This window comes from Mus pahari, chromosome 6 (assembly GCF_900095145.1).
Source record: "Mus pahari chromosome 6, PAHARI_EIJ_v1.1, whole genome shotgun sequence".
Classification (NCBI taxonomy): Eukaryota; Metazoa; Chordata; class Mammalia; order Rodentia; family Muridae; genus Mus; species Mus pahari.
This window is the reverse complement of record NC_034595.1, coordinates 55,851,656-55,864,658: the sequence shown is the minus strand read 5'-3', so window position 1 is coordinate 55,864,658 and position 13,003 is coordinate 55,851,656. Positions and strand designations below refer to the sequence as shown.

Sequence of the window (13,003 nt, the reverse complement as noted above, 5' to 3'; positions counted from 1 at the left end):
AAAATGCAGCCTCTCCCACAATGCCATTAGGATAGAAGCAACCACAGAAGAGAAGTGAGAACCTGGAAACAGACCGTCAGGTGCTGGGACACTTGATTATACAAAATGGCATTGCAAATTGCTAGGGAAAATAAGAGACATTTATCTGTATTGAAGAAAACAACTGGCTGTCACTTGTTAAAATAAAACTCAATTCTTGAGATATTTGATGTGCCCTTGTGGTCTAGGGGTTAGGACTCAGCTCACACCACTGAGGCTCTGATTCAATTCCTAGTCAGGGAAGAAACCCTCTTTTGAAAACAAACAACCCCTGCCCCCCCCCCCAAAAAAAACCCTCAGTTGATGTGGATCTAAGGATTGAGTTTAAAAGGCAAAGCTGCAACTTTTAGAAGAGAATATAGGAGAATGTTGAGCAAGCTAGGAGAAAGTTCTCTAAAAGGTATAGAAAGCAATAACAAAAAGTAGCGATTTAAAGATACATTAAGAATTTGAATTTCTATTCTTTGGAAGACTAAAAAGGAAGTTGAGAATGCTAGCCAACAGGTGGAGAAGATAGTAATAATTGACATGGGAGAGGAAAAGAGTTGTATCCAAAATGAATTGTTTTAAAACCCAAGAAGAAGAAAAATACCGACACCACCACAGAAAAGCAGCCAAACGATATGAAGAGCATAGGAGCAACCGAGTGTGTGCAACTGCACTGAAGCGTGACGTGATGCTAGGTACTATGATGTGATACTGTTTACAGACACCGACAGGGCAAAAATGACTTCTTTTTGTTCTGTGTATTAATGTGGGAACCCTATGTGCTGGAGTGACACTTGTGAATTTGTATTCCATGTTTGGTCTGTATTTCCTCTTCCAAGTACATGCAGGATAACAAGAATCAACATCTGTGGAAGTACTGATTGCAATGCAAAATCACTCAGGAACTAAATGCCTACCAAGAGAATGGATCAATGTAGCATGTGCAGAGTGGAATATTAATCAAAGAGCAGGAAAAAATGAAGGAAGCATGGCAGCAAAACAGTAGAACTGAGTAAAACCAAAGTTACAGAATGCAGTATAAGGGATGAAATCATTTTTACAATGAAAGAGTAATTTTGTCATCTATAATTTGATAAATGTTTTTTGTTTTGAACAAGAAAAGAAAGGCACAAAACAGAAAAGGTACTCACCCTGGAGAAAACCAGTGTGCAGGTGAGGGGTGAGCAGGTGTGCAGGTGAGGGGTGAGCAGGTGAGGGGTGTGCAGGTGAGGGGTGTGCAGGTGAGGGGTGTGCAGGTGAGGGGTGTGCAGGTGAGGGGTGAGCAGGTGTGCAGGTAAGGGGTGAGCAGGTGAGGGGTGTGCAGGTGAGGGGTGAGCAGGTGAGAGGTGTGCAGGTGAGGGGTGTGCAGGTGAGGGGTGAGCAGGTGTGCAGGTAAGGGGTGAGCAGGTGTGCAGGAGAAGGGTGTGCAGGTGAGGAGTGAGCAGGTGAGGGGTGTGCAGGTGAGGGGTGAGCAGGTGAGGGGTGTGCAGGTGAGGGAGCAGATGGGGGTGAGCAGGTGTGCAGGTGAAGGGTGAGCTGGTGTGCAGGTGAGGGGTGAGCAGGTGAGGGGTGAGCAAGTAAAGGGTTGCAGGTGGGGGGCATGCAAGTGGGCAGATGGGGGCGTGCAGATGAGGGGTGGGCAAGTTGGAGGTATGTGTACAGGTTGGGAGAACAGGGTGGTGGGCATGCAGGTGGGGCATGTGCAGGTCGGGGGTGAGTGGGTGTGGGATGAGCATATGGTGATGAGAATAGTATTGGCCATATTCTAGTTCTTGTTCGATAGATATGGGCTGGCTGGTTTTATTGTGCTTTATAATGTACTGTTACAAATAGAATTTATTTTTCAAGGACAAAGTTTTATTAATTTAATTTGGTATTACAGGGCTGTTGTCTAAAACCTCCAGGGCCACCTTCCAATCTCATACCATGCGACATCTATTTATGTTCTCATTATATGCCTTATGCTCTAACAAACCTGGGGAATCACACCTGTAATTTGAGCAGCTTGGGTATCTAAGGCAGAAAGATCCCAAGTTCAAGGCCAGCTTGGGCAATTTGGCAAAATCCTGAATAATATAAAATAACATAAAATAATGAGGGCTGTGTAGCATTGCTTCCCACACACCCGCATCTCTTTCAAAATATTCTTGTCCAACACAACCAAATTCTAGTGCATAATTGGAGAGAAATTGTTCCTTCCCCAAATCAAGTATCATATCTATCATTTGTGAATTACTTTAAGCTCACTATCTGGCACTGGGCACACTATCAGTAAGTGTTAGTTGAATGAATTAATAGCATTGGAAGACTTGAAGGTTTGAAATGTTGGACAGTTTTGGAGTTCAAGGACCTCCCAGTAGTGTAGAATGCAGGGCAGGTGCAGGTGAGGCTGAGGGTTGCCAGGGGACAGTATGGACTGCACATTTTGAGAATGATGGATAAGGACTGAATGTTTAAAGCTGGTGGAGTGTAGATTTTGTGACATGACTGCATTTGTTAACTAGTAAAATGTCCACTTGTGGACTTAGGGAAATCTCTTTAAGAAGCAACATAGGTGGTAGCCGTGGTCCTGTGGTAAGGAAGGGGAAGTGAGAAGTATCAGAGTCATTAGAACAAAACCTTGGGATGGCAGCAGGAAAACTGAGGAAACCCAGGATCAAACCTAGGGGCAACTGTGTTTCTAATCACTACCATAGAGATTAGAAGACAGATTTGGATAAGGGAAAACTGTATTCTGCATGATTACAAACCTCCTGTGCTTAGGGCATATTACTCTCAAGGCTTACTGCAACTCAGAAAAATTAATCTGGCCTTAAAATTTAATTTTTGATATTTTGGTTATAATGAAAGTCTTGGGGTAGTGGAGAAAACACTAAAAAATATACAGGAAGGAAGACTGGGGTATCACACCTCTAATTCAAGCTACTTGGCAATCTAACGCAGGAAAATCCCAGGTTCAAAGCCGGCTTTGACAACTTCGCAAAGCCTTGAATAAAATACTTAAAAATGAAAGGCACTGTGCAGGGCCAGCCTAGAGAGGGCAGGACTGAGTACCTGCCTAGAGGGGGCAGTGTGCAGTGCCTGCCTAGAGGGGGCAGTGTGCAGTGCCTGCCTCGCATACAGGAGGCCTCACAACAATCCTCAGTCCAGCAAAAAGGAAACACAAAGGATGTTTGAAGGGATACTAGAACTGTTACAGGGCATCTAAACAGTTGATACTTAAGGCATGGGTGGGAGAAGAAACCTCACATGCAAAGTTTAAGACAAGCAAGTCAAGGAATGGGGAACCATTCCATGGAAACACAGGGACAACAGGACCCGTTTTCCCTGTAAAGATCGCATGACCAGAATTTTAAAACACTGTAGAAAAACTCAATTATGGTATGGTCTTAAGAATATCTCTTGGTTTAACAAAGGCTTATTAGTAGCTTTACCAAGACAACGTGAGTCCCAGCACAGTGATCAGGGGCAGGTGACTGAAAATGAGAGGTCCCCATCACTAGCTGCTCAGTGGAGATTGAACGGACAGAGGACAGCCAGCAGCTGGGAGGGGCCCTGAGTCTGATTACGGCTTCCTTCTAGAGATAATAGAGATAGTGGTTTAGTCCTTGAAAACTGTTCTATCAAACATCCTTGCTACCCGGCATTTTTCAGTGTACACAAAAGATTACTATTTGAATGTGCTGAAAATTTCGAGACTCAAAGATAAGAAACACAGACTCCGAAGCTCCAATGCCTGTGGCTTGGTACCACTGCTGGGCCACCACTGGGAGTATTCATTGTTTTCCCTTCAGATCACAGGGAATGGCACCTTTGTCAGCATCTGCCTCTCTGACTGGATTTAGCAAAGCATCAGGCAGTGGTTGGTTCCCCCAGGGATGAGCAGTGAAGTGAACTGACTTACTTTGATTCTTTCTCACGTGTATCCACATCATCATAGATGATACCATCCTGAGAACCATCTTGAGACCTAGGTCCTAGGGCACAGACAGAATCAAAAAAATTATTAGCTATGCATCATACACCTCTGGCTTTCCAAATTATACACAATGACCTAATTATCCAAATGTATCCTCAAGCCTTTTATCTGATTACATAGACAGGCTGGAGCAAAATGAGTCTCTCTTGGGGAAGAAACTCAACTGAGGGAATAAAAAGCAGTGAGCTCGCTGAGCATCTGACCTGCATATGTATTTACATCGATTTGATTTCATCGAATTGTAAGTTGTCCCATCTTCTGGATCTGAAAAATGATTTGTATTGCTAGAATTTTGAGAGGACTTTTCATAATACCCACTGGAGAGGAAATGGGGATGTATTGCTGATCTCTGCCTAACATGCGCGCACGTGCGCGCGCGCACACACACACACACAGTTTCCTTAGTTCACACCAGTAGTTTGAAACAATTGTTTCTTTAGAATGCTATTGTATTACATTGAATCTGAGTTAGCATATAATGATAATTAGTTATTTCTAGCTTGTAATGTTCATGCTACCGTGCAACATAGACTTCTATGATTTCTAAGTGATTCACTATTTGAAAAAGTCTGGGACACTCTGATATATTCACAATTCATTTTCCAGTATTCATAATTACTCTTACCTTTGCTAATTTCTCACAGTACCTTTAAGCTTTGGCTGGGGGTATAGATTCAATAGCTCTTATTTAAGTGCTTTGGGACAGAAAGTTTCAGACCTAAAATCTTTTTGGATTTTACAGTATTTGTACATACACAGCGGGGGATATACAGATTATATCTTGGAAGTAGAAGTCAAATAGAAACTTGAAATTAGTTAATATTTCATATGCACTTGCTAAACATACCCTAGCGGTAACTTCATACAATATTTTACTGTGCCTGCCATGTGACACACCTGTCACATGGAGTCAGATGTAGAAATTTTCAATTCTGTCAGCAATAAAAATACTTTCAGATTTTGGTGCAATTTTGGTTTGTGGTTTTGGGGATTAGAGGTAATCCATCTGTAAGATGAATTCCTTTTCCAAGTTACCTTTTGAGTTTTTTATGACAATATTTGAGAGAGCTGCAATTTTATTAGGTCTATATAACCTTTGTTATTTAATTTGGCAGCTTGTAATTCTGAAATATATGTTTGAATCACCGAGTCACAGTTGTTAATGAAAGTAATTATATTTCTAGTGTCCATGAACAAAGACCATGAACAAAATCACACAGATCTTGTTTATTGGCCAATTCCATGTACTGGATATGAATTGAGAGCATCCTATGTGTCAGGCACTGTGATAACTTAGACAACCAGTGATCCATTTTTAGTCAGCTACCGTGTGGACTGCAGCATGCTCTTACTCAACTTATCATGTCTTAGTCTGGCTAGCAAATCCATCAGAGCTGTGCAGATCAATTCAGAACGCCTAACTTCATAGTCAGAGACACTTGGGAACAAACCCCCATCACAAAGTATGGCTATGGGTCCTAGAAGCCTCCTAAAAAGAGAGAAACATCTATTTATGGAAATGCCAGAATAAGGTTTCTCATCTCTCCAAAGCAGGAAGTACCACTGTTGGTGATATCTTCTTTCATTCTGATGGGTCCATTTTTTTTTCCCATTGGGAAACCAATGTTCTTCCCCTGCCCCTTAGTACACCAGTCCTGAAGACAGCAATACTGGTGGACAACAGCAAGCAAATGACACTTACCTAAGTCAGGCAGTGACATGGAAAATCCATTGCTAATGAGGAAAAGACAAAAAAGGTCAAGGAAAAAAGTCATGCTCCTGAGCAGACAAATCCCAGATGCCATCCTGATGGCAGGTGCCTGGCCCAGATGCCATCCTGATGGCAGGTGCCTGCCTGGTCCAGATGTCATTCTGATGGCAAGTATCTGGTCCAGATGGTTCTTCTAGGCAAGTCTGACAAGTGACACTTGCAGCTTTGTTTTGATGGTCCCTACCCCATTCCAAATGAGCTTATCCATCCCTGTGGACTGCCAGAACTCACTTTCTACCTACCCAACCACCCAGGCTGCTTCGCAGCGCAGCCTAGACCTGCATCCACAGAATCCACAACTATGTTAGTCTTCTAAGAGACAGTCAGATATACTAAATGAGCATGAGGAATGAAAAAGAACAGGGTACAGATATGTCCATAGGTACTCTGCTTATACTGCATCCTGTCTGTGTCTCTTAAGCCAAAGGAAGACTTGCACAGAGAAACCCGTCAGGTGGAAATGTAAGATGGCAACCTGCCAAGTAGGAGAGAATATGGAGTATAGATACATTTGGTTCTTGTCTCTTGTTGCTAAGGAGGTCACAGGGAAAGAGATGTGTGGGAGGGAGGGAGGGAGGGAGGGAGGGAGGGAGGGAGGGAGACAGAGACACAGACAGACCTGTGCCTTTGCAGCCTTTTATTTCAAGTCAATACTATAGGTGTTTTTGTATTAGCCAGGAGCCAAGCTCTTATGTGGGATGATTGGATACAGTTTCTGTCCTGAAGGGAGATAGGAAATAAAGTAACAGTGCTCTGTGCTGTGATGGGAACTGCAGGACTCACATTCATGTCTGGTTGGATGTCTTGGGAGATCTAGCCCCAGCAGACCACTGAGCTTAAAAATCACAAAACTGCAAGATTTTATAATTGGGAAGAACTTGAGAGAAGAATAGCTTCATTCTATCCGAATGCAGATGGTTACTTGGCAAATTGCCCTCACAGAGTGCAGATCTAGACCTGTCTATCGGCATTGATGTTGCGGAGAAAGAAATGTCTCCAGAGGCTGCACAGTCCCCCTTCCACTGCGCCCACGAGGGAGCCAAGTCCTGAAAGCACAAATGGAAGAAACTCCTCTCTCTTTCGCTGTTTGTGGACCTTCCCAAAGACTACTAGTAGAGGTTTCATAAGGAGATGGAGGAGGGGGGTTTCTAAGTCCAAGATCTTGAGATGCACAGACCTCATTCAGGTAACCCATATCCACATCGCAAGCACACTGCTGCTATCAAGGGAGACAAAGTGAATCTGGACAGGTACCCACATCAGACCACTGGAGGTATGTGGCCAAGAGAGCACGAAACCATGTAACGACTAGCATCGTGTTTAGTGCCAATGACACAAGATATCAAAGATGACAACACATTTTCTATTCTGGATCTTGCTTGCCTATTCCGGTAATTTTTTTTTCTCCTCACTAGTTTCTTAGGGTATCATGTAATTGGGGCCTTTATGGTTGTGGGTTCTGATTCTCTTGTCACTGGTGCTGAGAATTGGATGCAAAACAGCCTCCTATGTGTCTTCAAGGCCAGTGCTGCTGATGGCATCCGGGGAGAAAGGCTAAAGGGGACGTTTTACCTGACAATTTCTTTTGACTTGGTTTTCTTCATTCCAAACACAATGTTTTCTTTCCTGAAGATCTTCTGCAATCTTCTCAGTGCTGCCCTCCCAGCTACTCTAAGAGGAAACACGGAGCGTTTGAGGGAGTACTAGAAGTCAGAGACGACCCTCTCGGATTACTGAGGACCAGAGACTCCAGCCTCACGTCCACAGGAAGGAAGCACAGGGAAATGCCTCAGCGAGTAGGAGTGAAGTCTGCTGAGATATGAAGCATATCCGAAGCAACCACGAATAGAGTGATTATAGTGTGTGCAAACATTCATCTACCACAAATAGTGTGCTTTTTTTTTTTTTTTTGGTAGAGATTATGAAGCAAAATCTTGCTTTCCCAGGGAGAAAATAACCTAGGGAAATGATCCCTCTAAATGGTACTGGAGATACATCAGTGGAATTACTGGCTCCTGAAATTGCCATCCCTGATTTGTAACATACTCTTCAGTAACTGAGTGTACAGCTGTGGTGACATGCTCACGAGCCATCTGATGATGAAATTCTTCTAAATATCCTTTTGGCTTCGGGGGATGGAGACGAAAGGGAGTTCACCCACATAACCAGCCAGGATCACTGCGCCCTTTGTCCCCAGACTCATCACTGTTGAACACACTGTTCTCTTTTCTTGCTGTTTATAATTAAACTTGGCCAATGGCTGCTCATTTGATGTTTGCAACATCAGTGGGTAAATCCCAGAGTCTGACTAACTCACAAAGACGAGGGCTTAGTTAAACTTATTGCTCATTGTAGTTCCTTTGCCAACACAAAGCCAAGGCAAAGTCTATTGTTATTTATGTTTCCTGTCTCAACCACTTCTTAACACATATTATAAAAGTTCTCTACTCTAGAAAATGGACATTTTGCTCAAGGGAGAAAGCAATGAATCTTCAATATTATTGCATGTGATTGTACACAGTAGTGAATATGCTGCCGATTGATTGACAGTGCCATATTTCAATAGCTTAGCATCCCTCTGTGTAATCTTCCATCAACAATGGTGGTGGGACCTGGGGCCATTTCTTAAATCCTGGCTTACTAGGTCAACAAGAAACACCCTCAGACTACAGTCAGAAAGACACTCACTCTGTTTTAGGATCATCAGTCTTTGCTTTGTAGATATCTTCATACATTTCTTCACTATTTTCTTCTGAAATTAAAACACACACAAAAATGAATGAATACCTATGAGCTGCCAAGTACTTTCAACTTTATTTAGTTAAGTGGTTTTGTTGAAATTATGCAAGTTTCCCTAATCATGTGGTAAAAAAATTCATAAACTTGTATAAAGGTTTTTACAAATGAGAAAAATTAGGTCTATCTTTTGCCTCTGATTCCATGTGGGAATCTGGCTTAGCCAAAGAAAGCTATTTCTTAACAGATCCCTTTTACTCTCCCTCCTTCCCATGGTTAGTGAGGAACAGCATGCTAAATACTGGGGAAGGAAGGGCACCCACACATGGTGAAGAATATCATCCTTTGCCCTAGTGTAACACATACGCTTAATACACATAGGTGGATGCTGAGTGTAGCCTGGAAACCGAGTCTAAAGGAAATGGCATTGGATTCAAAGAATAAATGTTAAGATTTCAAACTTGACTGGAACACAGTGTGCATGCAGAGTTCTTCAGCTTCTTTGTACCTCTGTTCTCTCATTAAAGGTATTAGGTTTAATGTTCTCTGAGGTTGTTTCTGCATGCCAAATTTCTGGATTCTAAGGAGGATGCCTGGAATAGTATTCGATTAGTGTGTGTGTGTGTGTGTGTGTGTGTGTGTGTGTGTGTGTGTGTGTGTTATATTACAGGTAGAGAGTGTCTCATTATTTAGCCCAGGTTATCCTGGAACTCCCTGAGTAGGTCTAAGCAGAAAATGGGAAAGAACGTAGGAGAAAGGGCGGGGAAAGGAGGGATGGGTAATCAAAACTATAGATCTTCTTTTTTAAAAAGAGGATATGGAAACTTGCTATTTTATAAGTTATTAGAAAATACTGCCTAAAAACAAAGTTGGAATGGAGGTATCGTCTGTAGTGGTTTTAGAATAGCCCCAAGAGGCTCATGTATTTGACTGCTTAGTCACCAAGGAGTGGAACTGTTTGGGAAGGAGGCCTGGCCTTTTTGGAATAGGTGTGTCACTTGGAGTGGACCTTTAGATTTCAAAATGCCATGCCAGTCTCAGTACTCCCTCAACTCCCCAGATGCTGTCTCTGTCTCAGTTTCTCTCTCTTCATTCTCTCTCTCTTTCCCTCCCCCCTCCCTCCCTCCCTCCCTTCCTCCCTCCCTCCCTCCCTCCCTCTATTGCCTTTAGATCTGGTATCCAAAGCTACAGTTTCGGTGCCAAGCCTGTCTGCTTCCTGCCGTGATGATCAAGGACTAACTCTCTAAAACTATAAGCAAGTCCCCAATTAGATGCTTTCTTTTATGAGAGTTGCCTTGGCCATGGTGTCTCTTCAAAGCCATAGAACAGTAACTAGACATCCTGTATGGGTGGGTAATGCTTTTCCCAAAAGTCATGGGTTATTAAACAAAAACATCAGTGCCAGATATGAGATGCCTCAGAGTTCTCAGTACAGTACAAGGTACTTTCATTGTTCTTGGCTGTCCAGTGGAAGTTGGTGGTAAGACTATTCCCAAAGACACCACACTTTTGGTCATGACAGAGAAATCAAGGCAAAGCTCAGGTACTTTCCCATCACTGTCTAGCTTTGTGGTGCCAGAAGGTGCTCGTTAGCCTACTGATGGGGAAACGTCATCAGTAGTGTTCCAGCTGTGAATCCTGTAAGCTACAATATGCCCTGCTGGGCCTGACACACCCTCTAGTTTAATAGTGGCATGATGGGTGCGGTGGTAACTTACCACTTTCTGATTGGTTTTGATGCCTACTTCTCAAGAAGAAATTCATGTCTGGTTCTGTAAGCCTGGTAAAGAGCAGATGCATGGGGGCTAGGGAGGGGGTCATAAACCCTCCAGGGAAATGCTGTTAGGTTTTTTAAAAAAATATTATTTTATGTGTATTTTTCCTTCACATATTACTGTGTACTACATATGTGCCTAGTACCCATGGAAACCAGAAGAGGGCATGATAGCCTGGAATTAGAGTTACAGATGGTTGTGAGCTGCCAGATGGGTGTTGGGAATTGAACTTGGGTTCTCTGGAAGAGCAACAAGTTCTCTTAACCACTGAGCCATCTCCAGCCCTATTATTTGTTGTTGTTGCTGCTGCTGCTGCTGCTGCTGCTAAGTGATCATATTCACAAACTGCTACCTGGACACTTGAGCTTTGATCTGCAGATTAGACCAACACTCAGCTGTCATCAGAAGAAACATCTTCTAGGAGTGAGTAACTCATAGCGTAAAGCCTGACAACTGGCCAAAGCACCCAAAGTTAGTGGTAGTGGAGGGCTTGCCTCTAAATGAGACAGCTGGATCACTGCCCACAAGGTCTAGGGAACACTGTGGATAATAGAACTGAGATACTGTAAGAGATGTGCTCCCCAGAGACATCTTCTGGACGTGACATGACCATTGCCCACATAACTACAGCTGTGGTTTTCACCATTCATCTGCTGAAGATTGGACCCATGGTGTCTCATCAAGGGCAGGGGGACCCACACGACACCCCACTTCCTTGGTGAACTACTAGCCAATTTTGCAGGGAGGGTGTATTGTTTTCTTCTGTGGCATAGCTACTCATAAACTGACCTTGCTCTAGTGAGTAACCTCACACCTATGCTCGGGCAAGGAACCCAAATCCAGTGGTTCACACACAAAAAGAAGGCATGGAAGTGAAAGGGGCTTGAAAGGGAAAAGGGTTTCAGTGGGGGGAGGAAGGAGGATGAAAAAGTGTGAAAACAACTAAAGTTCTTCATGGAAATGTGCGAAAGTGTCAAGAATAAGGATGAAACAAAGCTGATAAGAGCCACGTGTGGTATCCCAGGAAGGCCAGTGTCACTTTAGTCGGGGGTGGGCACCTGCAAACACATTTTGGTTGGCATTTGTGAAGCAGAGAAGAGTCAACGCGGAAGCCTCTCAAAGGGAAAATTGAATATAGTGTGGAATAGCGATGGAGTCACACTGATGCTATGGAGGGGTCCAGGCCATTCAAAGCCGTTAGGCTGTGTTGATATTGCTATTAAAAGCACTGGGAAGTTGGAGCAACATACTTAGATTGTAGAGGACCCAAATTTGGCTTCTACACACTCATATCTGGTGGCTAATAACATGCCTGAAACTCCACCTTCAGAGAATCCAACACACAGGCACATACCCCCAGCTCCCACGTACATATAATTAAAATCTATTAATTGTAGGAAGCCCTGATGATATTTTAAATAAAAACTGCACATCACTCGTCAGACGTGTGCTTTGAAGACACCCCAGAGAGATGCCGGGTCATGAGAAATTGCTTTCAGCCACAAGAATACTATTCACACCTCTAAGCACACTCTTCGCTTACAATCTCACCACCCAGTTTCTAACCATTGAAAATGTGCCCGAGTGAAAGGCTGTGGTCACTGCTCGGCCTCAGGAGCACTCTGCACTTACCACTGTCTGAGGTGAATGAGCTGGAGAAGTCCCATTTTCGTCTGCGGAGAAAGATAGATCATTAGCCTACTGTGCCTCCCCAGTCTCATCGGATTCGTCCTGCTGGAAGGGCAGAACACACTTACATGTCTTCTTTGGAGCACTCCACGTCATCATAGGTCTTCCCTGAAGAGGAGCTTGACCTAATGGTGCTGGGACTTGGCGTTTCTTTCGTCACCTCCAAAGCCTCTACATACCCACCTGTAAGGGCAATGGGGACCCCCGAGACAGTTGTCATTAGCTATTAGAGACACAGCGCGCGCATGCATCCCTGGCAATGGAGCAGCCGCAGGAAAAAGCAGAGTAAAGGTGATAAACTGGACTGCCACCTTGGCATGTGTTGGTTTGAGCAAGAGATAGGCCCCCAACCCCTGGCTCATGTCTGTAATGTTCTGACCTCAAAAGAGATACTGTTTGTTAGGCTCTGAGATTTCAGGAGGTGGAGCCTGGTTAGAGGAATTAGGTCAGTAAGGGGTGCCCTTTAAAGGCTCTCCCTATCCCTTTCTTTCCTCTCTGCTTCATGTCAACCATGACCCGCTTCCTCTTCCACATGCCTCCAGGCTACGATGCTCTGTCCTACCACAGACCTAAAAGTGGCAGAGCCAAGGACTATGGAGTAAAACTATGAGTCAACCCCAGCCTTGCCTCTCTTCTGTTGTCTGTTTAGTCACTGCAGTGAAGTTGACACCGTGGTCTGCACGGTCTTGGATAAGCCGCTTGCTGAACCTGTTGCAACTCCTGGAAGCTGGGGTAGTAAGAACAGGCCCTGCTGTGTGACTGTGCAAGGATCCAGTGTATATGCACACTGAGTGCTAATTCCCTGGCACACCAAAGCTCTTCCCCAGTGAAACGCCTCTTCTGACCTGTGTTGAAGTCCTTCAGCCCTGGATATTTTTCTCTACCATCAAAATGGCCGCTTCTAGTCTTTTTGGTAGTTTTTTTTTTTTTTTTTTTTTTTTTTTTTTTTTAAGATTCTTATTTAAGGCCATTGAACATCTGTCAGTATGTATGGTTAAAGATAGAACTAACCACAAGGTAAACCTG

The 13,003-nt window shown here is 43.8% G+C and overlaps 1 protein-coding gene across 1 annotated transcript in view; it reads right to left on the bottom strand.

Moving 5' to 3' along the window:
- The window catches only part of Fyb2 (FYN binding protein 2), a 107,633-nt gene that overhangs the window by 9,691 nt on the left and 84,939 nt on the right, over nucleotides 1–13,003 (bottom strand). The window contains 6 exon segments of the mRNA XM_021200483.2: nucleotides 3,932–4,004; nucleotides 5,709–5,740; nucleotides 7,350–7,448; nucleotides 8,466–8,529; nucleotides 11,921–11,961; nucleotides 12,046–12,160. Of these exon segments, the coding sequence (XP_021056142.2) occupies nucleotides 3,932–4,004; nucleotides 5,709–5,740; nucleotides 7,350–7,448; nucleotides 8,466–8,529; nucleotides 11,921–11,961; nucleotides 12,046–12,160 (424 nt within the window).